This window comes from Misgurnus anguillicaudatus, chromosome 1 (assembly GCF_027580225.2).
Source record: "Misgurnus anguillicaudatus chromosome 1, ASM2758022v2, whole genome shotgun sequence".
Taxonomy (NCBI): Eukaryota; Metazoa; Chordata; class Actinopteri; order Cypriniformes; family Cobitidae; genus Misgurnus; species Misgurnus anguillicaudatus.
Window position 1 is genome coordinate 11,790,214 of NC_073337.2, and position 26,044 is coordinate 11,816,257.

A 26,044-nucleotide genomic window follows, 5' to 3' on the forward strand; every position below is an offset into this window, starting at 1 on the left:
TTTGATGTAACATGCCGATCAATCTGCTAAGTGCCGCATGAAGTCGAACACACCCAACGTTTCAGCTATGTGATTGGTGGTACTGTATGAAATTTTAAAAGGGCCAAGAATTATTAAATCAATTTCAAGGGACAGTAAAATTAATTAATAAGATAGTCCTTTTAAGTCTGTGGGCAATGTTATCACTAACTTAAGATTCGCCTTCTATGAAGAACACCAGTCCATGGGGAACACCACTGAGAAAAAAAATGCTAAAAATTAGCTAGCTTCATCCAAAAGGACAGGAGAAAGGATATTGTTGTTAAGTAATTTAATCATCAAAAGCAAGTTTTTTAAAATCTTATCCCGTGCCAACTGATTTTAATCCGGCTGCTGCTGTGCAGAGTTTTTATTTGTTAAGCTTTTTTGAGAAAATTCATTTAGCAGAATTAATGGTGAACTTCGCATCTCAGTGAACATTATGCACATTTGTGTAATTCAGCACAATGTTTATTATAGTCAGTTACATGTTGAGTGCCTTCATACAGTAAGGTGACCAGATTTTTTTAATAAAAACCGGGGACATTTCCTAATAAATGGTGAAAATATCACTAAAATATAATTTGTTGTTATCTATGAATTAAAAAATGGGGACAACTTTTTTTAAGTTTTCTTTTTTATTGTTGTGGGTTAACTGCAAAAATTACTTTCTTCTTACTTAATAGTATTTTTGTCTTATATATATCTAAAAAATCTTAAAACAAGATGAATTTTTTTGATAAGCAAAATCCCCTAAGAAAAATCTAGCTTTAAGACAAAAAAATTAAGTTAATTTGTGCTTAAAACATGCAAAAAATATTTTTCTTGAATTAAGTAGTAGTTTTACGCACAGATTTGATATTTTGGTCTAAAAATTAGACTTGAAGAGTTTCGTTGCAAAACGAGATAACCACCGTTTTTTTAATTGTTCAGAAATCTCGTTTTTTGGTTGTGCATTCCAATTAATTTCAATGCAACTGCAGTTGGTTTGTTTTGATTTAAACCTTCATAACTTAAAAAATACAGCTAAGTAGCACCATAAAACAAAATAATAACATGATAACATAATAATAAACATGTTTTGACAAAAAAATGTTTAAAAATGGATTTATCTCGTTTTGCAAAGAAACTCTTCACTTATATTTTTAGGTCATTTTGCCCATCAAGAAAATGCATCTTGACTTAAGATTTTTTTTGTATTTGTACTGAAAACAAGAGTAAAATACTAATAAGAGAGTCATTTTTTGCAGTGTTTCTAATTCAATTAATTGAACAATTTATGTAGCCTAAAAATCTATTTTCTCCCGTTTTTACAAAAGAGACATACCTCATCAAAAATGACTTCTAAGGTACTACTTCAGCTGATTTCATAACATTGTAAACGTGAAAAACAGAAGGAATAATGCAAAATGTAAACATATTTAGCCTACTACACAAAACAAATGCTCCGTAATATACTGTGATCAGTTCACTTCATTGGTTTATTATTTTAATTTAACATAAGTAGTTAGTACCTTAAGCCCCCATCACTTTAACTGTTTTCATATCTTAGGATAACTTTGATGATAATGCTGCTTTCTCATGTGTCTCGTTGTAAATTCTTCATCGCTAAATCAGTGGGGTGCGCAAGTAATAAGTAGCTTGCGGCCCCCTCTGCTGGTGAAAATAATCATTACATGATTGCGCCGGTCTGGTACTACAAACGCTATGTTGATCGAGTTTTTCAGTGTATTTGCTGGTTGTTTTGGACATGCTGTAAAAAGGGGACAATTCCGGGGACAGCTTCAGTCGGGGACAGAACACCAAAAAACGGAGCTGTCCCTGGAAAACAGGGACGTCTGGTCACCTTATCATACAGGGCCATGTACAGACATTATGCTAGGCAGGTGCTCAAGCAAAAAAATGACAAGCTCTCATAGACAGTACATAATGTCTGTGTGTGTTTAAATTTGATTAAATGTATTTAAAGCAATATTTGAAAAACAAGACCATATTATTACCAATCAAATCTATCTTTCTATTGCAAAGACTGTATCATTGACCTTTTAATTCAGCTCAGAGGGGCATGAATGCAATACTCAATTGGATAAAAACAGTATCAGGTAAAACAAAAGTAAATGCAACTACGTTTTACAGAAGACTATTTATTTGATCATTTTACAAGTAATTAATTTATTGCCATTTTTTGTTCTGAATTAATACAACTGGTAGAGCATCGCGTCTTGGGTTCCCAGGAAACACATACTGATAAAATGTATGCACTGTATATGTAATGTAAATATAATATATTCCCATTCTTTATAGAAACCAACCAGAAATAGCAAAAGAGCATCACTGTGCTAAAATGAATTGTGAAAACATAAAAGAGATTTCAAAATGCCAGGAAGTTTAAATGACTCATACAGCATGCAGTATATGTACTAGATCAATTTACATGCTGTTTGACATGAAATCAGATGCTATTTTGAGAACAACAGCGGAAACATGCATCTGTTTTTCTACATGAATCAATGAAAAACCTTAATCATGGTCAATCCATCTCATCTTTCTTTTTCTATCCTGTATTATAGATCTTAATACTACTGCATTCATATATCGCTGGATTTTTTATTTGGGTAAAATCCACATTGATAAACTTACATCCGTAAAATTTTGGGTCTCAAAACCATATTTATGGAGTGTACCAGCTGTGTGAACCGAATCGTACAGGACCAATAATTGTCTGTCACATCACATGTCACTCTCTGAAGAAGTCTCTACGAATGTGATGACAAACTGTAGTTCAAAATGACTTTCCAATGTCATGCCCAACCAAACTTCTACCACCAGACAGCTGCACTGCAAGTACAATGTCCAGAATCACGCCTTGTCACTGTACAATCCTAAATCCAATGTGAAAGTAATATTTTCTGCTGACAAGCACTTTCTGCACGCTCTTTTTATTTTTAACCCATTGGTCAGAACACACTGATATAGCAGTACAGTATGCTAACTCCAATTTATTATGTCCCATAATATTTAACACAGTCCGATCTTAATAGTCATCCATTTGTTGGTATCACAGGAAAGGCAATGCAAAGACACTGCAGAGTTATGTGTCTTATAATCCTCTTTGGCTTCTCTCTAATTGTTTGTCCTTTAGGAAATAGGCCTTATTACCAAGACTTGAATACTGTATCACAGCAGGATTAAGTTACTGTTGCTACCGTACAAATTTGACACTTAGGAAAAATTGCACAACTGCTTCTGGTTTTATTTAACACAGCTTAGACATTTCCAATAACAGCAGTCAGCACATCCACAGGAGAATTAAGCATGACAGATTATTTATAGGGTGGTCACTTGATAAAACAATAAATCAGGTTTGTAGCTTTGATGCAGGAGTTTCCAGTCCTGCTTTTGGGTTTGGACACCCAGGCTTGAATGTGACACAGTGTGAATTAGATCAAATTAACCTCTTACTAGCCTGGGTGCCAGCCGATCTTAGCCCCGCCCACAAGAATGTGAAAACGGGAAGATCGGTCTGGCGTTTCTCCGTTGAGGAGCTACTATGCTTGGACAAATGCTGGTTGAACCAATCAAATTGTGAGGGCGGGCTTTATACGATGATGGACAGATAATCAACAGTAACGTAATGAACCACGTCACCAAAGAGCGCGTGTGTTGAATGGCTGCCGCTGTAAAGTTCAGATGTGTGGATTCTGACATTGAGTCTGTTCTAAAAGATATCGACAGAGCATTGATTTTAAAAGAGGAACAGAGAAACGCGAGCAGGGCATTTGTTGATGTTTTTGCCGTCCTTCCTATTCGGCAAAAGTTGGTCGCAACTGAAATGGCTAACGTTATCACGGCGATGCAGCTCAGCGTGCACGACGAGATGGATATAATTAGCGGTCGTTGCCAGCTTCTTTTCGGAAGCCCGGAATCGTGGTTGCTGAATAAGTCGAGGGACATGCTAGGCTCCAATATTTTCAAGCAAACGTAATGGGTATTGTCGTGGATGAAGTTCACCTAACGTACAAATGGTAAGAGATAGTCTTACTCTATGACTTAGTAAATACTTCATGTTGTGATATAAACGAAATGTTGTAAACATAATAGGTGTTGATGTACATTCGCTAACTCAGTATAATCACAATGTTAGTGTCATTGTAGCGAAATAACTAGCAGTTCGGTCAGGCTGTAAAAGACGTAACGTACGTCACACACTCCGTTGCTCTGATTGGTCGTAGGTCTATCCAATTGAGTGCAGAGGCATTTTTCGGTTGAGACACGCCTCATAATTATAGCTCAATGGAGCGGTATCAGACTCAAATTCTGACTAGAATTGAGTATGACAACGTCAGGCTAACCTCTTACCCCTCTGGGGTCTGAAGGTGTTTTGAGGTTTTGGAGAAGTTTTGAAATGTTTTTCAATATTTTCTTTTTTCAGTTGCTTAAAACGTATTAATGGCTAATCAGTGCTGGTCCTTACTATACGCAAATGGCAATAGGGCCCCCACACCACTAGGGGGCCCCCTTTATCTCAAAATTATTTAAATACCATTTATACCAAATCAAAATGATTATTATGTTTAATGTAAATAAGATGCTATAATTTTAACTCTTTCTTAGCCATTGACGAGCTATCTTGTCAATTAAGAGAAAACATTTGCATAAAAAGTGTTTCTGAATAAATTTCCTGGAAGGCATTTTGTGAAACTTTTGTGAAAATCACAAAAAAATGCTGGCAGGCTACTTTTCAAAAAATGGCTGGCGGGGAATGAGTTAATCATTTGCAAACCTGCAGATTTATGCAGATTTTTAAAAATACTTGAAATGATTTCTTTAATTTCTGTTATGTACTCAGCCAACATGCAGTGCGTGACATGACGGTGGAGAGTGGTGTGTGGGAAGGATACGCATATCATATGCCCACCATGGCTTCAAAACAAACTTTTAGTTTGTTTGTGTTGGGTAAATGGGTCATTTTAAATCTTACTGTAATTAACATTATGTATTTATATTTAATGTGATTCATTAAATGAATTTAATTTTAAATCAGGTTTATTTTTTAATTTGCTTCTAACAACACATATCGAGTTAAAACAACTTTACAAATGCATCTTTCATGTTCTAATCAGTCAGAGGTGAGTGTCCATAATATGGCAACAATATACAGCTGTTAGGTTATACAAGATATGTGGTTAGTTAACAACTAACTAGGTTAAGCAGAAACAATGGATGGGTTTTAGGAATGCTCTGACGGGGGCCCTTCACAAAGGTTTGCTTAGGGCCCCCCGACATCTAGGAGCGGCACTGTGGCTAATATCACATTACACTGTATTAAGCACAAACTGTGCTACAATAATAAGTGGGTAACATGTACGTGTTTGTATTTTTAAGTAATGATGTTTATGCATGGCTAGTAAATAAATATATATATTTTGAGGGCCAAGGAACACACACTAAACATTTCCACACAATGTTTAAATCCAGAGAATTTGCTTTGTTTTCTTGTTAAGGTTTCTTGTTAGTGGTGTCATGTCTGGGTCATCCTTGGTTTATGCTTTTGCTGCCATATAAATCATATGTATGAAACGAAACTATCGTGAGTATTGCTTTTTATAACACTATCGACATTTGATGTCATAGGGCTGATCTAACGATAAGAAACTAACTACTCTTATTTCATTTATCACTTCTTTCATTTATCTGTCAATTTGTCTTCTTTAAAGACTTTAGTATATTATACATGTATTATGGTAATTAATTTGTATGTGGTTTTACATAAATTCAATTTTATAGTTATTATGCATATAAGTACTTTAATGAAATGCAGCTATCACTCAAAAAAATTAACTTGGTTGGAGTCAGTTTTACTAAATAATTTCTTGTTCACTTTACTTAACAAACACAAGTAACAGCATATAATTACTTTAACTTAGTATTTTCAACAAAAGACTGCGTCTTGTCAGCTTTACTTCAAAATTATTTGTTCAGCCAATATAACATTGTTGAGTAAAAGTAACAGATTAATAAAACCAATACAGACTTGCATCTCATTGGCTGATGATGCTGCAGTGTATTATGGGTAATTTGTTGTTCTGGCACCCTCTTGCAGAAGTGTAGCCCCATTAGATAGGTACATGAGTAATAAGTGGCCAAGTATGAGTCAATGAACTTGTTCTGACATATTTTAGAACAAAACAAACCAACAAGCGGTTTGAAATGTAACATTGCACTTCAAATATGTTTGTGATATGTTTGATAAACTGTAATTAAATAAAGGTTGTATTGGGCAGCTGCACTCTGATTGATTGATTCGTTGTTATGGAGTTATTAAATCATTATTTTTAATTTTGTTGTCATCAAATAAATGTTTCATAATAGTGACTTTACTAGGATTTCTTTAGTCCATGCAACATTTAAATTGTCAATTTTACACAAACTTTATTAGTAAATACAACTTACATTTTATTTGTTGACATTACTTAACAAAGCTATGTGGAACCCACTTGACGAAGTAAATCCAACTTTTTATTTTTTGAGTGCTAACCAGATGTGCAAATATCAATATTATACAAATATATATGTATGTGTGTATACAATAAAGACTATATTATGAAGTGCATTTTCTTCTTTTATTGTCTTTTTTCAAAGATTATATTACTGTTTTGGCAACAATCACTGACTAATTTAAGCATTCTAAGTTTATACACAGCAGGGTGGTCTGACTTCCCTTGGCCTCCCTGTTATTTAAGCGTGCCTGTATCACTGTAGAATGAGAAATTAACTAATACAATGAGCTATAATATTTAGGGTTAAATTCATTAACATCACTAAATTACCTATGAAGGTAATATTAATTTGGGGTGGACGATTTTTTTTATTCATGTTTGTTTATATTACATCAACTATTGTATTTACTAATGTACTAATTTAACAAGAAAATGTATTACATTTAAAAATGAACCTTAATAAATGCTGTAAATGTATTACATTGCACTGCACTGTCGCTTTGGCTCAGCCGCAAGAGTATTGCATTAGAAGCACAAAAGGTCATAGCCAAGGGTTTGATCTCAGGCAATACTGATAAAATCTATACCTTGTAATACAGTGTGAGTCACTTTGAATAAAAGTGTCTGACAAATGTTAAATTAAACATTAGGAAATACAATCGCTTTGCACAAACAACATTGTTTTTCAAACAAGACCCACAAAGACATTCAGATACACATCTTCCTATTCACAACTAAATTTATACTAATCCACTATAGCCAGAGCATGTCTTCCAGGCTGTCCATAGCATTTTCACACAAGCACTATGTTTGACAAATACTGCTGCTTAGTAAACAGGAAGATATTTAATTATTTTCAAACTCACATCCACAAATAACTTAAGACTGGTCGCCCATTGCTAATAATGACAGTGTGTGGTCTTTATAGAAGGACTATTCAAATGAAACTACCCAGCAGGCAAATGAAATGAAGAAGCTAAGGAAAAAAACGTGAGGAAAATCTTGACTTTGTTTATTTTTCCTTTCTGCTAACTTTTAAATGTGTCTTTCTCTCTGGCACCGTATATCTTTTGCTGTTGCCCTTTTCACATAGGGCAGAGCACGACCTGTCTTCTCCTTCAATTACCTTTTCACGGGTTACTGTCTCCATGGCAACTTTCCAAAAAGAAAATCGTAGCATTACTTGAGAAAAATTCTCAGATTGTGTGTTTGTCTAACTACAGGTGTGCCAAGTTGTTTACTTTTGAAATGAACAGATTTGCTTTGCTATGTGTCCTATTATGCCCTCAACAAAAGTCTTGAGCCCTTTTCGGACGGTAATTGTGTCTCGTGGGGACGTAAGGTATTTTCATTTTTTAAAGGGGTGGTCAGTGATTTTATTGCCAGAATGTCAGTGGTTTTCTCCAACCAACCGTGTAAAAATTTCCCGTCGGAATTACCTGCAGTTTTTTGACAAACACCAGAGTCGTGTGGTTATTTAATTGCCGTCTGAATCCAGATCTCCGTGTTTATAAAATGGGATCAATACAAAAGTCATTCTGCACATCATTTTATACCACATTTAAAAGCATTCATGCACTTTTGCATTTATTCTGCACAAGTGAAGTGTCTTTCTTTGTGTGTATTGATATCTTCATAACTAAAATGATGAACAGTATGGGGGCAATCTTTCATCAGTTTTCTACAGCGAGTGGGAGCTGATGTTAAACAAAGTGAAGAAAATCACAAAAAGTTTAAAATGTCTATTATCATAGCAGCAACAAGTGCTAAATACAATTTTAAAATGAATTCAATTAAACATATTGCATATACATATAACTATAAACCAAGTATCCGGGATGTGAATGATCATGTAATTAACCACTTCCATGTGCTTAGAATTATAAACTCAAATATCCACCCATTATCTATGTGAACTATGTGAACTGTGCATTTGAAAGCACTAATTTTTTAGCACTGATTTTAACAGGTTACAGCACTCACCCTGCATGTGTGAGCATCACAAAAGCAGAGCTGAAACAGTTGTGCAATCGTTTCCGCGCCGAATCTATGGTCCCGTACACATTGCATATAAATTCGGTTATCACTTCACCTTTAAATGCCTAATCCTGTTCTGTACACACACAGTTCAGAAATTTACGGGACTGACAACCAAATTAACTAAAATGCAGGTAGTGACAACCACATTTACAGAAACTCTGCATAGTGTGTGCTAGGGATGCACCAATATGGAAATTTTGACCGATACCGATAATTCTTTATATTTGGGGACCGATAACCGATATATATAGGCCGGTAAATATTCATATTATTTTCACAATAAAAAACTCCCAGACTGCGGACATCTTGTCTGCGCTAGACTAGCATACTCTTCTTAAGCCCGCAACACGTGTCATCTTTGTGCTATGTCACAGAAATCACCAATCAAAACTCCACATGGCCAGCAATGAGCAAGTGAAGTGGTTCAACAAACCAAAATAATCCATCATTTATCGGCTTTCATTTATCTGCCTAATTTTGCTATCAGACCGATAACCGATAATATTAAAAATAAGCAGTTATCGGCCGATAACGATATGTCGGCCGATATATCGTGCATCCCTAGTGTGTGCATAACCGCACTTAACAACTAGTAGTTTATAAAGGGGATTCACTCGCGTATTTAAATGCGGTTGTCACTCCCGAAAGTTTGCAGTGTGTACGAGGCCTGTGGCATCCATACATAATATCTATGCATGTGTTTAACTGTGTTGATGTTATTGGTTATCATGTTTGTGACGTTGCAAACCAAGGTGATTTTAAACCACGAGAATGAGATTGTCTCTAATTTTATTAAGAAAATACTTGCTGTTTAACAATAGTGTTAAATGCAATGGTGTTGAATGATGAATTTGCACATGGCTTGTCTTAAAGCATATTAAAAACACATAATATATACAACAATAAAAACCTGATTATCCCCACAGGTGGACTTTAAAGGGTGTTTAGAAATGCGATTTTCTTCTGATGCTTTGGACTGGATTGGTCTCTTGTTTAAAATTGCAGCGCACCACATCTCTCAATCACATTAATCTACATTGCCACTGAAAGCTATGGGCTTCCCCTTTTTTGACTGGGACTGGCTCTGTGTCTGCACCGAAGCTGGATTAAACAGCCAGACAGTAAGTCAGTAAAGAAAATGTTCTAGTAGGCTACACTGTAAAAAAATTCTGTAGAAATTGCAGCTGGGTTGCCGGTAATTTACCGTAGATTTAAATTTATGTTTTTAACTGGCAACATTTTGTTCAAAGTTAAATGAACATTAAACATTTAGAAGTCTTTCTCTTTATAGAGTAAAACTAAAAAAAAAAACAGCATCAAGCACAACAAAATCTAAAGCAAAAAACAGAAAAAGGTTGATGACGACTTCTGGTTTCCAGAATGCTTTGCATGAGGCTGTTATTGTATAGTTTTATTCTGTAAAGATAATTAATATTTAAAATTGATTGAACTTTGAACAAATTCTTGCCAGTAAATAACATAAATGTAAATCTACGATAAATTACCGGCAATCCAGCTGCAATAACATTGTAATTTCTACAGAATTTTTTTTACAGTGTATGTTTGGTATAGTACATACACTGTAAAAGTGAAAATTGGATTTTCTTAAAAAATAAAAAACTTTAAGTGAAAATTTAAGGTGGAAAAAACAGTAAAAAGTACTTCAATTGGTAACACCTAAACATTTTTGCTTTATAAACTGAATTTTTTTACTTAAAATTAGAAAATTTAAGTTGAAAAAAAAAAATTGTGTTTAACAATTTAAGTATTTTTTTTAAAGTTAATCCAACTATCACTTTTTACAGTGTACTTATTTTTTGAGTTTTTCTGTATGTGTGTATATAAAAATTGCAATTATAATTTGTTTTAGATGGATGGTGGACTACCCAGATGACATTTGCCAGTATAGAAAAGAGCAAACTGCCTAAAATAATGTATATCACAATACAATGTGGAAAACAAAGATCTACTTTTTAACAGGAGATGAGAAGTTTTAGTAGGCTATATAAACAAAAACATACTGGATTGGTTATTTTAACCTTCATGGCTTCGTTCACCATTGGCAGTCATGTGCAGTGACATAAAATGAAATGTAACTGATTATAAAGAAAGTTATAAAGTGTTTCTGTAAACAAGATGAGTTTGTGAGAGAGATTAACTGGCCAGATGCCAGTGGACAGTCTGTCCCCCACTTCCACCACAAACAGCAATTCCTGTGAGGAAGTACACTGCTGTCAAATCACTGAATGCTTACCAGCAAGCATTTTATTTTATGGAAACATCGCCCACTTTTTTTCTGAATGCCATTTTGATAAGGGATAGTTTTATGTTTATCTGTTGCTGAGCTTGACATATTGTTGCCTTGGAATTCTGTTCTGTCTGAATTCTGAGTAGTTTTGAGATATTGAGCTTTTAAGTTTTTGCATTCAATTTGTAGATAACAAATGGTTGACTTTGTAGATAAATCCTTTTTGTTTTATGAATAAAATGTCCTAAAATGTAGACAACTTGCAAAAAACATAGAAAATGTTAATCTTGTGAAATTTTCCACAGAACAATGGTTTTTACTAAACACAACCATAGCAAATGAGGGTTGAAGGGATACTGGAGTGTTTTGGATGGAGAAAATAATTTTACAACTCTTTTAAGTGTCAATATGATGGGGAAGTCACACAAAATTACTATAAAAGCAACCGGTTTTAGTTAATTGCTTATCTGCATGAAACTAAAGATGATGAGGGCCTTTATAGATAAATAAGAACCAACATACAGTAGTTCTCAAGACAGCAAATTACAAGGAACATGATTATCTCTTGCACATCAAAAAAGACAGCATAATCTCATTATTTGGCTTTATTTGTTGGAAGGAGACTGATTACAATCTTATGTGAGTCTTTAATCACACAGTGTTGGTGAACTGCTACATGTGTAATATTTTATTATATTTTAAAAAAAGGATTTATTTATTTTCTCCTTTATATTTATGGGTTACAAAACATAAATTTTGCCATGCTGTTGCTTTGAGACAAAATTGTTGGTTGCATGCAATTTATTCAAGTGTGTGCAGCTAAGACAATGTGACATTATGTGTTATAAGATATTCATTAAAAGGCAATGCCTCTAATTCCATTTTCAATTGAAAATAAGAGTACCAATCATGGTGAGGGAAGACAAAGTGGATGTTGTTTTGTTAGGCAATAATAATCACTTCATGATTGCTTTCTACACAAACTGGCCACATTGAAAATGCATGGCTGTCAAAGTTATGATGAATAATGTCTCTATTATTTTACTGAAGATAAAAAGCTTTGTGGCACTTATGTGGCAATTTTTTGAGTAAGCACTGTGAAGATCATGAAAATGACCCTTAATTTAGGCAACCCAGGATAACTCACTGGATAACCTCAAATACATGCTGCAGGTACATATTACTGCAACTTTCGATGGCATGTCCACTAGAGATGTCTGGTTTTAATGAGGGAAGTTATGAAGTATACACATTAAAGAACAGTATGTAAGAAATGTATATCAATTAATCATAAAATGGCCCTGATATGTCACTAGACATTAAGAAATAATTTTCATTTCAAATTCTTATATCACTATAAACAGTGGTCCGGCCAGGATATTGTCATTTAAAAAGTGGAGTTGCAGCCCTCAACTTATGTTTATGTTGTCATTTTGTGTATTGGCCACCAGTTGTGTGATTGCAGTACCAGTTTTGGCCACAATACATACTGCTCCTTTAACAAATTAAAACCTGCTCCTCTTTGTTATGTAGATTTGTGTTGTTCAGTACTTATTTACATTTTAAATTATTTAGGGCTGTTGACAAATCAATTTAACACTTGAACGCTTAAATGTTAACATTTGCAAGGTTTAAAAACCTTCTATAGCCTATAAATAGTTATTTATTTCTGAATTATGCATATTTGTGATTATTATTATCATTTATGCATGATAAAAAATAATTTTGTGTCTCTTCTGACTGGGTGGACCACCCTTGCCCTTATGTATCCTCGCCATTGCTTTGTTACATGAGCGACAGAACCTTGTCAATGTGTATCAATTAGTATTTAATCAACCTTTAATACGTATTAACCGTGCATCAATCAATTAAAAGAAGGGTGTAATTTCCACTTCTATACATTTTTTTAAGGGAAAGGCTTTTGCCTTTGTGTAACAAATATGTTAACCCAGCAGCCAGGGTATGAACTAAGATTTGCTTCTCAATAGAGTCAGGGCTTTAACATTACTACTACTGTAAATAGTCTAAAGGGGGTCGCACACCGGCCGCGCAGCTCAGCGTAGCGTCGAGTCGCGTCTAGGACAACTCGGAGGTATTGTAAACAGGAAGTGCACATTAAATAGCGCGAGCTTCGTCAAATAGCATCTACTTCAAAATGCAAAATATACGTTAGCAACCAATGTTCATCGTTAATGATTTGGGACAAATATGATGTTATTTAATGTTAAACTATGTGAGTGGTGCTCTGTGAGGCGAGCTTATACAAGGAATATAATGAATCTGCTTTCAATTGTAATGCAGTATCTTGGCTAATATTACACTACTACAGCAAAAACATAAGTCTATACATATAAGCCACCGTCCACAACCACAGGAAAAAACACACAATCTGAGTAGACAATTCTGTTACAGAGCAGTTGATTCAAAGATCGATAGTAGAAGTCTCTAGCATCACAGTTGTGTCTCAGACAAAAGCAGACGTAAAATGACTTTAGCAGTTTAGGGATGAGGGATGACTTTTGATTTGAGTACTGTTTAAAAAAAAAGTGGAACATTAATACTATATTTTGTGTGATGACTGCATATCTCAACGTGTACATTCACATTGGCATTTCATGCCTGTAATATGAAACTGCATTTCAGTCATAAACCAAGATGGACTGAAGTGTCCATGCGTAGTGTTAACATTATAACATCTATTTCCAGTTAAATGTAATACATATGAGAAATACTGTGAAATATCTGTATTTGCATAAAATAATCCTCCAAAATTATTGTTTTTCAACAAAGTGTGCATGCAGCGTGGCCTAGTGTGAAGAAGGTGAACAGATTTTGATCTATTAGAGCCTTACATGTAAAATGAGAACACACAAATTATTCATACAGTATTTCATATAGGGATGGTTTACCAGACAGGGCTTATAGTCCCAGTTTAAAATACACGTTTGAGTTGCCTTAATTTAAAAGCACCTTGCACTGACACATCTTATAACATACTGTATATCAGTGCCATTGTTAATTTGTCTCAAGATGCACACCAATATTTTTGTACTGTATTTTTGTATAAACTACTTAAATGTCCTAATATAACTAAGGCCTAGTCCTGAATTAATCTAAACCCTGTCCGAGAAACTCCTCCTTAGTGTTTTACAGCCATCTGCAATACATTACAGTATACTGTCTTTCTATCGTGACCCACATAGAGTGCCGCAGGGAATGACGTATTTGTAGGCCAACCCCGGAAGTTAGTGGAACACTGGTTCCCTCGCTAGACTATTGGATTATCGCAAAAAAATCATAAATAATGTGTTTCTGTGAAGAATAAAACGTGGGGAGTGGATCATTGAATTAAATGTAAATTGATGTTAAAACTAGGGCTTTCGGCATTAACGCATGTGATTAATTTATTAATCATTAACGTGATAAAATAATTAAGGCAATCAATCAGTCTGGGCTTGATCAAGGAGTGTGTTGCTGCGCGGACCGACTGGCATGTGGTGGAGTTGTGGAGCTTTATAGTGTGTTAACCAGTCTGCGCATCATTGTGCATCAACACACGCACGCACGCACGCACGCACACACACACACACACACACACACACACACACACACACGTTACGAGATACAACAAGCATATAGACTAGACATACACTAAAGGTGAGATTTTGATGACATTGATAAGACAGAATATGAATTAGGTATTTTCTGCGTGATTTAAACCTCTGTATTGTGTCTTTATAGCATATGTTTCTACCTGTATTTCACCATGAGTGTGGAACGAAAGATTACGCGTGTCACCGATCAAGCCAAACCACCAATCACAGGTGTAAAGCCCAAAGTCTCCTTGACAATTGAGTGAATGTTGTGCAGTTGCGAGAGCATAGAGAGACTGGAGGGAGTGCTCATCCCAGCACTTGCATGTGTGACTGCATTTGTGTGCACTGAGAAGAGGTGTGTTTTCGTGTGGAGTCTTTATTCTGCGCATCCTCACACGTTCTTTATATGAGTGGGTCTGAATAAACGCAACATACTTTCGAAGATTACTCTGCACCCCCCCCCAATTATGAAACCAACCACTGCAAAGGGGTGCAAAGATTGCTTCAGAGTTTAGTCATCAATAATACATCTCTATTAAATGCCCCCACTTATTATTCTATAATTCTTTAAAACACTTTTTAGTACAATGCATTTTTAAGTACATACCTTTCAGTTCAATTAAATGTTATTTTATTTATATAGCGATTTTCACAATCGTTTATTTGTCCCAAAGCAGCTTTACATGAATAAACACAAGAAACAACACAGAAAAATCATAGGACAACAATAGTAGCAAAGTAAAGCAGCTAAGATTAAACCGTACTAGTGAATGGAGCAATAATGTAACATATAAAAAAAGTTCTAGTTAAGCTAATGTCATCTTACTCCCATAGGTTTAAAAAACTCTTACAGTAGGAGAAAAACCCTTTTGGAAAAAGTCCTTGGGAGAAAAATGTATAATACATTTCGATTTAATCTTTATTTCACTGTAAAAAAAATTGGTAGAAATTACAGTATTACTGGGTATTACTGGCAACTAGCTGCCAGTAACTTACTGTAGATTTTACATTGATGTTTTTTACTGGCAACAGTTTGTTCAAAGTTAAATGAACATGAAACATTTTCAGTCTTTATCTTCTACAGTAAGTTACTGGCAACCAGCTGCATAATTACAGCTAATTTTTTGCTTTTAACATTTAAACACAGTACAGTTTTTTTACTTTTGGGTTTTAATTTATTCATTAATCTTATTTAAGTTTTTTATTTACTGTACATGTTTGTAAGTACTGTGCAATGTTAATGTTCAAACTGTGAAATTACAATGTTTAAAGTGGCTAACAAAAATAAATATTCTTATTACTAATAAAGCGTCTGTGCGTTATGGCTGTGCAATTAATTGTATTTCAATTCCGATTTTAAAATATATTAACCAATTTTATATATATATATATATATATATATATATATATATATATATATATATATATATATATATATATATATATATATATAATGTAATTGGGATTATGATTTTTACCAAAATTATCGGGATTATGATACCCTACTGTGGATAGCTGCATCTGAATAGGCCTACTACGCTACTGTTTTATGATTATACTTGGAGAGCCAAATTTTTTTCTGGTACTTGGGGTAAAAGGTTTGAGAACCACTGCACTAGGTAATAGCCACATGTAAATATATAATTTTTATAAAATGGCCCATTGAAAGCTGATTGGTTGAAACACGTTCTAAGCCGTGATAAAATACCCCGGTAAACCCACGGTTCAGACCGCATTACATAAGTATCACTGCGCCACTGTTAGTGCATACTGATTTATGAAAATAAACACCCACACTCTTTAATCATTTTTTTATTTTTCTACAATTGCACAATTAATGGCGATATCCAGATAAATGTCAATAAATATTGTTGAGTCATCTCGTCAATAAAGAGAAAACGTTTCCTGAGGAGTTTCTACCTCAAATTCATATTTCTGCTATTATCCACTGGGTGGCGATCTTACACAACTTAAACACTGACACATTCACTCAACACTAAAAACACTGTCAAGTTTTGATCAGGCTCTGAATCTGATCTCTTACAAAAATTCTTCACAAAAATGGAATTATCTCTGAAAATTTGAGAGGTGATAAGAGAACAAATGAAGGTGGTGGTGGGGGGTGAAAGCGGAGGGTCTGGTCTTTCATTTGATATTTTATGTTTATTTTAAGAAGATCATTTTTCTAAAAGGCATTAAACTAAAACTGGGTGACAACTTAAAAAAAAAAAAAAAAAAAAACGCTGACGGGGAAAGAGTTAAGCATGCTTCCAAGCATATTTGATCATCACTTCAACAGTTATATACAACAGCATGATATAAATGTTAATGTAGAAATTAGATGAATGTTGATTTATGAAAATAAACATCACAGTCTTTCATTGTGTCTTTGCTGCGTCTGTGTTGGTTGTGAACTGCGCTCTGTTGCAGTCACACTTGATTCTGAGGAACGTCTTTGTTTGGTGAAAGAATAATATTTGAACTATTATAATTACAACTTATTTGTGTTTTATTTTATGAATTCTGCTATGCATATGAAGTAACCGTTTTATAAAAGCAATAAGCCCCGTGAAGCAGTGGTGTTACAGTGCATTTTATAACAGCTAAAGGGGTTTAATATAGCCTTCTACATCATCAAGAGAGCAGGGGCATTAGGAGCAGGGTCCATATTTGGAAATGTGTAATGATAAAGAAAACATCTTACAGAAGCCCCATTTTTTGGGATATTAAGCTCAAATTAAAAAAATCCCTTAGACCTGTGACTTTGAGACCATTGGGCTGCTATGGGACATCTATAGTATATTTTTTATGAAACAAATATATTTTGTGCATAACATTTCAGTTTCACTACACTCTAAAGAAAACGGACGGTGCTATATAGGGCCAAGACTGTTGATTTGAATCGTGGCCGTGGAAGAGCCGTGTTTGGTGCCCGGTGGCACCGGTGAAGCACCGGTGGAGCACCTGTGTAGAGCCATGTAGGGGCCATGTAGCACCACTATAGCACCACATTTGGTTCTGCGTGGCACTATGTGGTTCTGCACAGGTGCTTCGCCGGTGCTATATGGCACTGGGGGCGGTTCTTCTGTGGTTGCGAGCAAGGAACCACTTTTGGTGCTATATAGCACCGTTTGTTTTTAGAGTGTATACTTAAACATTTATAACTCTTTTTCTTCTTAACTTATCTTAATTCCTAAAGTTGGAATAAAATATAAGTATTTTCTTTCCAAGCTTTTGTAATGGATGACTTAGACTGAATATTGAAGAAAAAGCAGCCAATAATAGCGCAGAATAGATGTAAACTTCAATATTCTTTGACATTTATCTCATGGTGAAATCTAAAAAAGCTGCTTGATAAAATGCCATTTGGCTAATTATGGGCAAGGGATGACTACACAGCAGATGAAAATATAAGAGTTTTGGTTATTTTTGGAACCGTTTAGTCACAATATAATTCCCACAGTTATATTTGTGTTATGCCATAGTTTTAATGAGTTTACTATTATTCTGTAATGTGGAAAAATATGAATAAAGAACGAGAACAATAAGCAGAATTTTCTTGCAAGCTTGATAGCTATTATTCACTTAAATAACACACATCATTTGCACAAACTAAATTGTACAGCCAACATTCACAATTAAACCTTCTGATTATGATTAATATCAATTAACTTCTACCATGATTCTTTAAATGATTGATTGATTTCCAAACTCAGACGAAATTTGGTAAATACAATGTTTCCGTCTTTACATGTGGATTACAATGCAGATTACAAATGCTGTTGGTATTTTAACACATATTAACACATTCCATATTAATTGCCCCACCCTCAAAATAACAAACACAATAAAATACACAGCTGGCGCATCAGACAATTTTGCATTCCAAGCTTTGAGGACCTTTATGTGTCTTTATCATAAGGCCATATACAATAATAATGCAACTGAACAAACACGTGATGATTACACAACAGTATATATAAGCAAGAATTTAATATTATTCACCAGCACACCTCAAATAAACAATGACACTCAAAACTGTCCAGCATATCTCAGTTTTGTGAAACAGCAAAACCAATGTTCCTCACGTATTCAGCAGAATATAAAGTAATCTCAGCATCTGTTATCAGACCTTTCTGCTTTTTCTCTAGCACTGGAAAATGGGTCTATTTACTTAGATGCTAGCTCCTGCCTGATCATTACTTTGATCATAACCCTTCTTTTACATTTATACTGTTATCCTCAGATCTTATATTAGCCATCTCTCTTGCTTTAGTCAAATGTCACGCTTGCTCACTCTCTCTCCTCTTCCGTTATGAGTACATAACCTTTATGTGTTTTGCCTATTTACACAGCCAGGAATTTGTGCAAACATATTTTGTGTCCAGTAGTACACACGCAGAAAAGACATCTGTCAAATATGATGACATCAAAACAGACATCAAAAGTTTGATTTCAATTTTCAGCAACCTTTTCCATCGCTTTCCATATATCGAAGTATATTCTCTTACGGAAGATGTGTGAGCTATTGACTGACTCTTTCTAAGCTTTTTAAAGATTTCACTACAACCATGCCCAATCAAGCCCAATTAAACCAATCAAGTCTCTTCCGTATATTTATTTAATGTATATTGTTTGAACACGTTTTTTTTTTTGGGCCACATCTAAGTTAAGTTCTGGCAGCTCTTAAAAAGGTTTGACAAAATGGGTGATTTTCACACACACTTAAGATGTCCAGGTAAAAAAGTACACTTCCATAATGTACTCTTTTTTTACAAACTTATTTTGTACTTAATATACTTAAAATTCTCCTGTAGTACTTGTAACTATAATCTAAAGAACATTAAATGTACTTATCTGTGCTATTTTGAGACGCCATTAATATGATTTAAAATTTACAAAATTAGTGTGCAAAAATAAAGCACTTCAAGTACATTATGAGAGTGTACTTTTTCACCTGAGTGTGCATATTCATATGTTCTTCATGCAGGTTAATACGATGATGAGAAGTATTGAAGGGCCACTTCAGACTGATGTGCCACTCCAGGCCAAAATTGCCAAATTTTTTAATAACTTTCAGTATAAGCCTCTCAGTGAAGTCCGCTAAATAACCCAGCAATCTGCAAGTCAGACCTTCATCACTTACAAATCACACAACAGTATGTTAACTACAATTATAGAATCAGTGCATCACCACAGCAAACAAACATACATCTCTTTCTACTATTCTGAATCATTGGCAACATTGCTAAGTAACTGCCTGTTTAACATTTTTAAATATTTAATAGAATGGTAACATTTTTGTTTCAGATCCTTCAAATGAAAGCTTACTACAATAAGACAGTCCCAAATATAGCTTAGACAAGTTACCTTGTTAAGGGTCCAATGATTATAGCTTATTGCGCATCCCATGTAAGGATCAAACTATCAAATTTCTGGTAGGCTATATTTTTTTTTGTTGGCCGCCAGTTATCATAGCATTGCTGGTATTCAGTCAAAAAACATTATTACAAGGTGGCAGTGCTTTTTCACAATCCTATAATGATTTAATATTGTGTAGTTGACATTTCAAAAGAAGTTTGGTCAGCTTTTATGCTACCCCAATAAAAATAGCCTGGTTACAATGTTGTGAGGTGACATAAAAAAAGCATTTTAGTACAATTATATGACATATTTTTATTTTACAAATAACTTATGTCCAATAACATTAGTATAACTGTTATACAAAAAAGACTATAAAGAAGGAGTAAAGTTATCAGTAACTAAATTGCTGAGTGCTGCAGTGGCGGATCTAGACCATTTCAACTAGGGGGCCAATCTGGGGCCAGATGTACTGTTAGAGGGGCCAGTTAAATTTAGACCTTATTCTTGTCATATCATTTTCTGCACTGCACTGTTTTCAGTAAGAATATCTAAAAATTAAGTCTAATAAGTCTAGTTTTAGACAAAATGTATCAAATGTAAGTGATTTTGTGCATAAAACAAGCAAAAAATCTGCAATTTTTTGCAGTGTGCGCTAAAGGCATTAACAGGCCAAATACCATGTTTATGCTATGTCTAATTACGGATGTAAAAAAACAACAATCACAAAAACATTTTTAAAAATAATTTCACACCCCACATTTAGGGGGGCCACAAGGGGGTCCAAGCTTGTTGTCACAGGGGCACTGGCCCCCGCTGGCCCCTCCCTAGAACCGCCACTGGAGTGCTGCCACCAAAAGATTTATGAATTTTAAAAAAGTCTGAGCACTTTGAGGGTTCAAGATTTTGTTTTAATATACAACCCCTTACAAAGTAAGCACATGAATTTCAATTTATTTTACATGGGGTGAAAAACACATAACTATGGATTTTATATGGGATATTCATATAACTATGGATTTTATATGGGATATTCATGTGGCTTTTCTGTAAGAGAAAAAATATTCCCTTGATCTTGTCCGCATTATTTCCGTGGTCAATGACGATTTTTCAATACATATGTTAGTATAAATTTCCTCACCTAGTTGTCTAAGCAACGACCTTGGACAGTGGAAAAAAAAGAGATCTTCTATGCCTCATTTTCTTCCACAAAAGTTTTAATAAACACATCCTTTTTTTTATTTAACATCAAACAAGTCTCATAAAATCTAAAGAAATACAGTAAACACACAAGAATCCTGAAACACAAAATGGCCATCTTGTTGAAAGATGATCTCAAATATTTTAGATTTATTTCTGAAATAAAATGTTGCAAGAAAATGCATTAGGCACTGTGGCTTTTATCATACCATCTTATGTCAATACTGCTATAGAAGTGAAACTTAAAAGAATTATGAATTCAATTTTGGCATGTCCCTCATCTCATACAAGGCAAAATGAATTTACAGCACTTGAAATGAAGCACACACTGATTTGTCTGTTTTGGAGCATTACAGGTTTTGCATCTATGAATAGGCTACTATGTTGTATGGGAAAGTATGGTGTAAAAATTCATTAAAGATACATCTCCCTTTCCACAAAAATAAAAATGTATTTTATGCTAGATATGCACAAAAAGAGCAGGAGTTTTACCTGAACATGATTTTATAATCATTAAATGTCATAAGCTAGGATTTTGGATATATATTTGCTATACAGTACTGTGCACAAGTCTTAGGCCACCATGCCACCATTAGATTAGTTGTTTTTGCAAAGGTATAAATATCATATATAATTGTTTCTCAGTTTTTTTTATTAGAATACAACCAGAAAATACAGGAAATTTGTAGGTAGTATTAAAAACAGTATAAATGTATTGATTAGTAAGTGATTAGAATCATTCAATTCATTCAATGTTCCTGTATAGCTCCGAGCATTGCTTATAGCAGCACAAAAGGTCATGGGTCACTTTAGATAAAAGCATCTGCCAAGTGCATATATGTAAATGTATGAATAACTTCAGGACTTCAGTCTCCTCAAAAAAGCTCAAGGTGTGTTTAGTGCCAAGACAGGTCACACTAAATATTGACTAAGGCCTAAAGAAGACATTTAGTTTTGAATTTTTTTTTTATTATTATTATTTTTTTACATATTTCCAGTATTTTCTCTGTTTTTCAAAGGATGTTTGAACCCAAGCTTTAATCTCCACCACTAAGCAGAAACTCCACCTGACCTTCTGTCTCATATATTAACAAACCAGCCATGTCCTCCTCTAAGGCACACACAGAAGCCAGGATAGATGTCTCCTGAAAAGGACATCCTATATCTATTGTGTCAGTGTGGAAAGGTGAAACATAAGTATCTGGCTGACTTGTCTCTGTGGCTCTTATTTCTCACCTTTCAGCATTAATGTTGACATCAATCACCATCCAACCATGTTTTGCAAAGTTGTATATTTGTTACATCTAATCGGAATGTAATCCTACTTTGTTGAATCTAAAATACATTTATTGCCATCAATATATATATATATATATATATACTGTAGGTGTAACTTTAGTTTTGAAATGTACATATCTACAAATACCTTAATCACATATGCACATGTGCATATGGATCACTCTAGAAATTTGCTTATAATACACTGATTGAAACATAAGTATCTGGCTGACTTGTCTCTGTGGCTCTTATTTCTCACCTTTCAGCATTAATGTTGACATCAATCCCCATCCAACTATGATTTGCAAAGTTGTATATTAGTTATATATATATATATATATAAACCATTTAAACAAGTCTGTATACAAAATGACATAATGAATGGCCTTTAAACCTTGTCATGCACCTCATAACCATAATATTTTGGTGAATAATAACCACAGTTAACGTGCCCTCTAAAAACAATGCATTATACTGTAGGTGAAATGTACATATCTATATACCTTATGCACATGTGCATATGTGTTAAAGATATGTGGATCGATCACTCTAGAAACCACAGTGATTATAATCATAATTAGTGGTATGTTCTATGAATGTAATCAGTTATAATATAATATTATATATTTAACTTCTTCATATATGCTTTTCTATAGTCAGTATATGACTAGAAAATCTAATGTATATGAAGTAGCACATGTTATTTCAAGCTTATCTGACTCTTTAAAATATCTTCTGCTAAAATTGTAGTTTAATATGATATTAAATAATGTTTTTAGTTTATTAATATTAATGTTACTTCATACAATGTTGGCTTCCCTGAATATGCAGTAAATGTGTATGTAGTTAAAGAGTAAAATGCATTAAATGCATTGCTAAACACCCTATTAATTGTATAGTCATGTAAAGCATTTAAATGCAAATGTGGTTACATTTATTTATTTATAAAAAATAAAAAAATGCAATATTATGTGTATTTTAAGTCACTAATATTTAAAATGCATTAGATACGCCCACAAAATGTTACTTTATTTAGCTATTAATAAATCTTGAATAAAATAATGGGAGCAAATAATACTTTTTTGACCTCAGCTTTACCCTTAAGACTGTAGTGCCATCTATTGATTGAGAAACACATCCACAAATCACCGAATTCACAGAACAGCACTGATCTGATACCTTAACCCATTTAAGTAACCCAACTATTTCAAACGTGTTCATGTTGAAAAAAAAAATCAGAAAAAGGACATCTTTGCAATAACCTTAAATTCCATTTGGTCAAAACACAAATCCCACCCAATATAAAAGTAATTTAGTCTCTGCACTGCTAATTAGCCTACATATTAAATTAAATGCTCTCTCTACATTAAAGTTAGAGTACATGCATATTGCGCTGCGCATTGTAAAAATCTAGATTAAATTTGCTCATCAAATCATCTGGCAGTAGACTAAAGTGAACCTACAGGTGTGGTAAATTAACATGGTTTATCAGATATATGATTAATAAAGCACAATTACCGTCTCTAAGGAAGCGAGAGTGAATAAGGATGATGAGGAAACAGCAGATCGCCGCTCCCGCTAGAACCCACGCAACTCTCAGCATCAGCATCCTGACTGGATTCAGCAGCCGCACCACAGATCCATCCTCTTGCCATACAAAAAAACCCCACTGCCGCGCTTTTCTTTCACAGATTTCCACAACAGAACAAACGATCCCGATCTGTCTTAGCAGATGACAACTTTAGGAAAACAATTTATTTAACAAATCACGGCCCATCGCAAGAGATGCAGACATTTCCAGTTTAACGGTGGCTGCTGCGTGGACAACTCGAGTGATGCGCGACGGTTCCCTCCAACCGATCTGTTTTACGCACTTGGAAAACTGCGTTGGTGTACCAAAACAGTGAAAATCTTCTGTATTAACAGCCTGTCGAACTGTTCACCATAAGTATCAAAATAAACAATTGAGTACAGCCTCAAAAACAACCGTATTTCCCGCATTTATTCGCGTGATCCTGTACAAATGTCCCAGCGCGACGCTGTTGGTGATGTGCTGGGTCTATATCTCCGCCTCCGTCTGTGCGTTACTGGGGTCTGATTCTCCTCTTAACTAGTGCACTTTCTCTCTGCTCTGACGCATACATCGCCTCCTCACACTGAAGAGAAGCGTTTGAGAAGAACTCACCGGTAGATGCGTCAGAGCGCGTGTTCTTCCAGTCTGACGTCAAGTTCTTTCAATGCGAGTCTTATTAGTGTTTAAGTTATACAAATGATGTGCACCACACCATTTAAAGACGTCATGAGCTCTTCATATTACAGTATTATTATTATTGCGTTTAAGTTATCCGAAATGATGTGCACCCCACGATTTAAAGAAGTCATAAGATCAAAAAGCAGCTGTATTATAGTTATTGTTGTTCTTATAATAATAATAATAATAATAATAATAATAATAATAATAATAATAATAATAATAATAATTAGGCTACTATCAAAGTGATCTGCAACCGTTTCTTAACCACTGCATAATACTTTCAAAGCAAGTATAAACATCTATTATGTTTTTTTTTTGGACATATATCAATGCAAACCAATTCAAAGGTCATTGGTTAATTCCCAGAGATCACCCAGAGCTTAAATGCACTGTATGTCACTTTGGACAAAAGTGCCTGCCAAAAGCATACATGCATAAATGTAAATGTCTGAAATCAGTTCTGCATCAAAAATTAGATCCAATTATTAGCATTCACTTGCGTTTACCATGGGGATGTCTATTTTAATTTCTTTGTTGTGTTTAAACTCTCTCTCTCTCTCTCTCTCTCTCTCTCTCTCTCTCAGCCTTTATCTTTCATTGTCATCCATCAATCAGTTAGATAGCAATTAAAAGAGAGTTGCCTAGGAAGTGACTACGGGACACTGACGAAGCAGGTGCGTCACCTTGGGATGATGATGACATGCATTCACTGCCAATGAACAGTCCTTGGTCATGTCTTAAAGAGCACCATGTCACTTATATTGACACAACCCTGCAGTTTCAGCACAACTGTGCCTTTGGGAACCAAACAGCACCACAATGGAGTGGGGGTCAAAGGTTCTAAGATGACCAACAGTTTGTGAGTAAAAAGAGAGCATGGCTGGAGAAGGACATAGTGATTTCACATATTTAATCAATGCATAGAATAGAATAAACACATTACCACTCAAAATGTTTATTATTTTATTTTAATTCAGAAGAAAGTTATCTTTTCATGAAACAAAGGTAGGTATGTGCTAGGTAAACCAACATTCGCAGCTCCTCTGGGGGAATTATGAATAAAATTTTCTGATCCTCACAAATTATCTACCCAGTCTCACGAGGTTTCGTGATATAGTCACGTAATTTTATGATAATTATTTCGTAATATTACGAATTTCCGCGTTTTTTCGTGATCGTATAACAAATTCCTGTTTTCGTGTGATTATCACGTATTGGTTACTCAACTGCTTTTTCCTATTTTTAAACAATTGTCGCTTAGGGTTTAGGGTTAGGTTTGGTGCTTGCATGTCACTTTATATATTGGTTTATACTATTTTTTCTGATTTATTTTTTTATATGTCGCCTGGCGTTAGGGTTAGAGTTGGGTTTGGGTAAGGATTTCATTTTATGTAAATTTAACCCTAAACCGAAGTGACAATGGTAAGAAAATAGGACAAAACAGTTAAGTAACCAATACGTGAAAATCACACGAAAACAGGAATTCGTTATATGATCACGAAAAAACACAGAATTTCGTGATAATATCACGAAAAAAGAATAAAAAAAT

General features: G+C 34.4%; 1 protein-coding gene across 3 annotated transcripts in view; it reads right to left on the bottom strand.

Moving 5' to 3' along the window:
* The window catches only part of tafa5a (TAFA chemokine like family member 5a), a 139,758-nt gene that overhangs the window by 58,536 nt on the left and 55,178 nt on the right, over nt 1–26,044 (bottom strand). Inside the window, exon 1 of one of the 3 annotated variants that reach the window (XM_055190911.2) lies at nt 23,760–24,423. The exons of the other annotated variants lie outside the window; for them this stretch is intronic. Within the exon in view, the coding sequence (XP_055046886.1) occupies nt 23,760–23,850 (91 nt within the window). The 5' untranslated portion in view covers nt 23,851–24,423. Of the gene's footprint in view, nt 1–23,759; nt 24,424–26,044 lie in introns of those variants that run through there. 3 annotated transcript variants of the gene reach the window in all.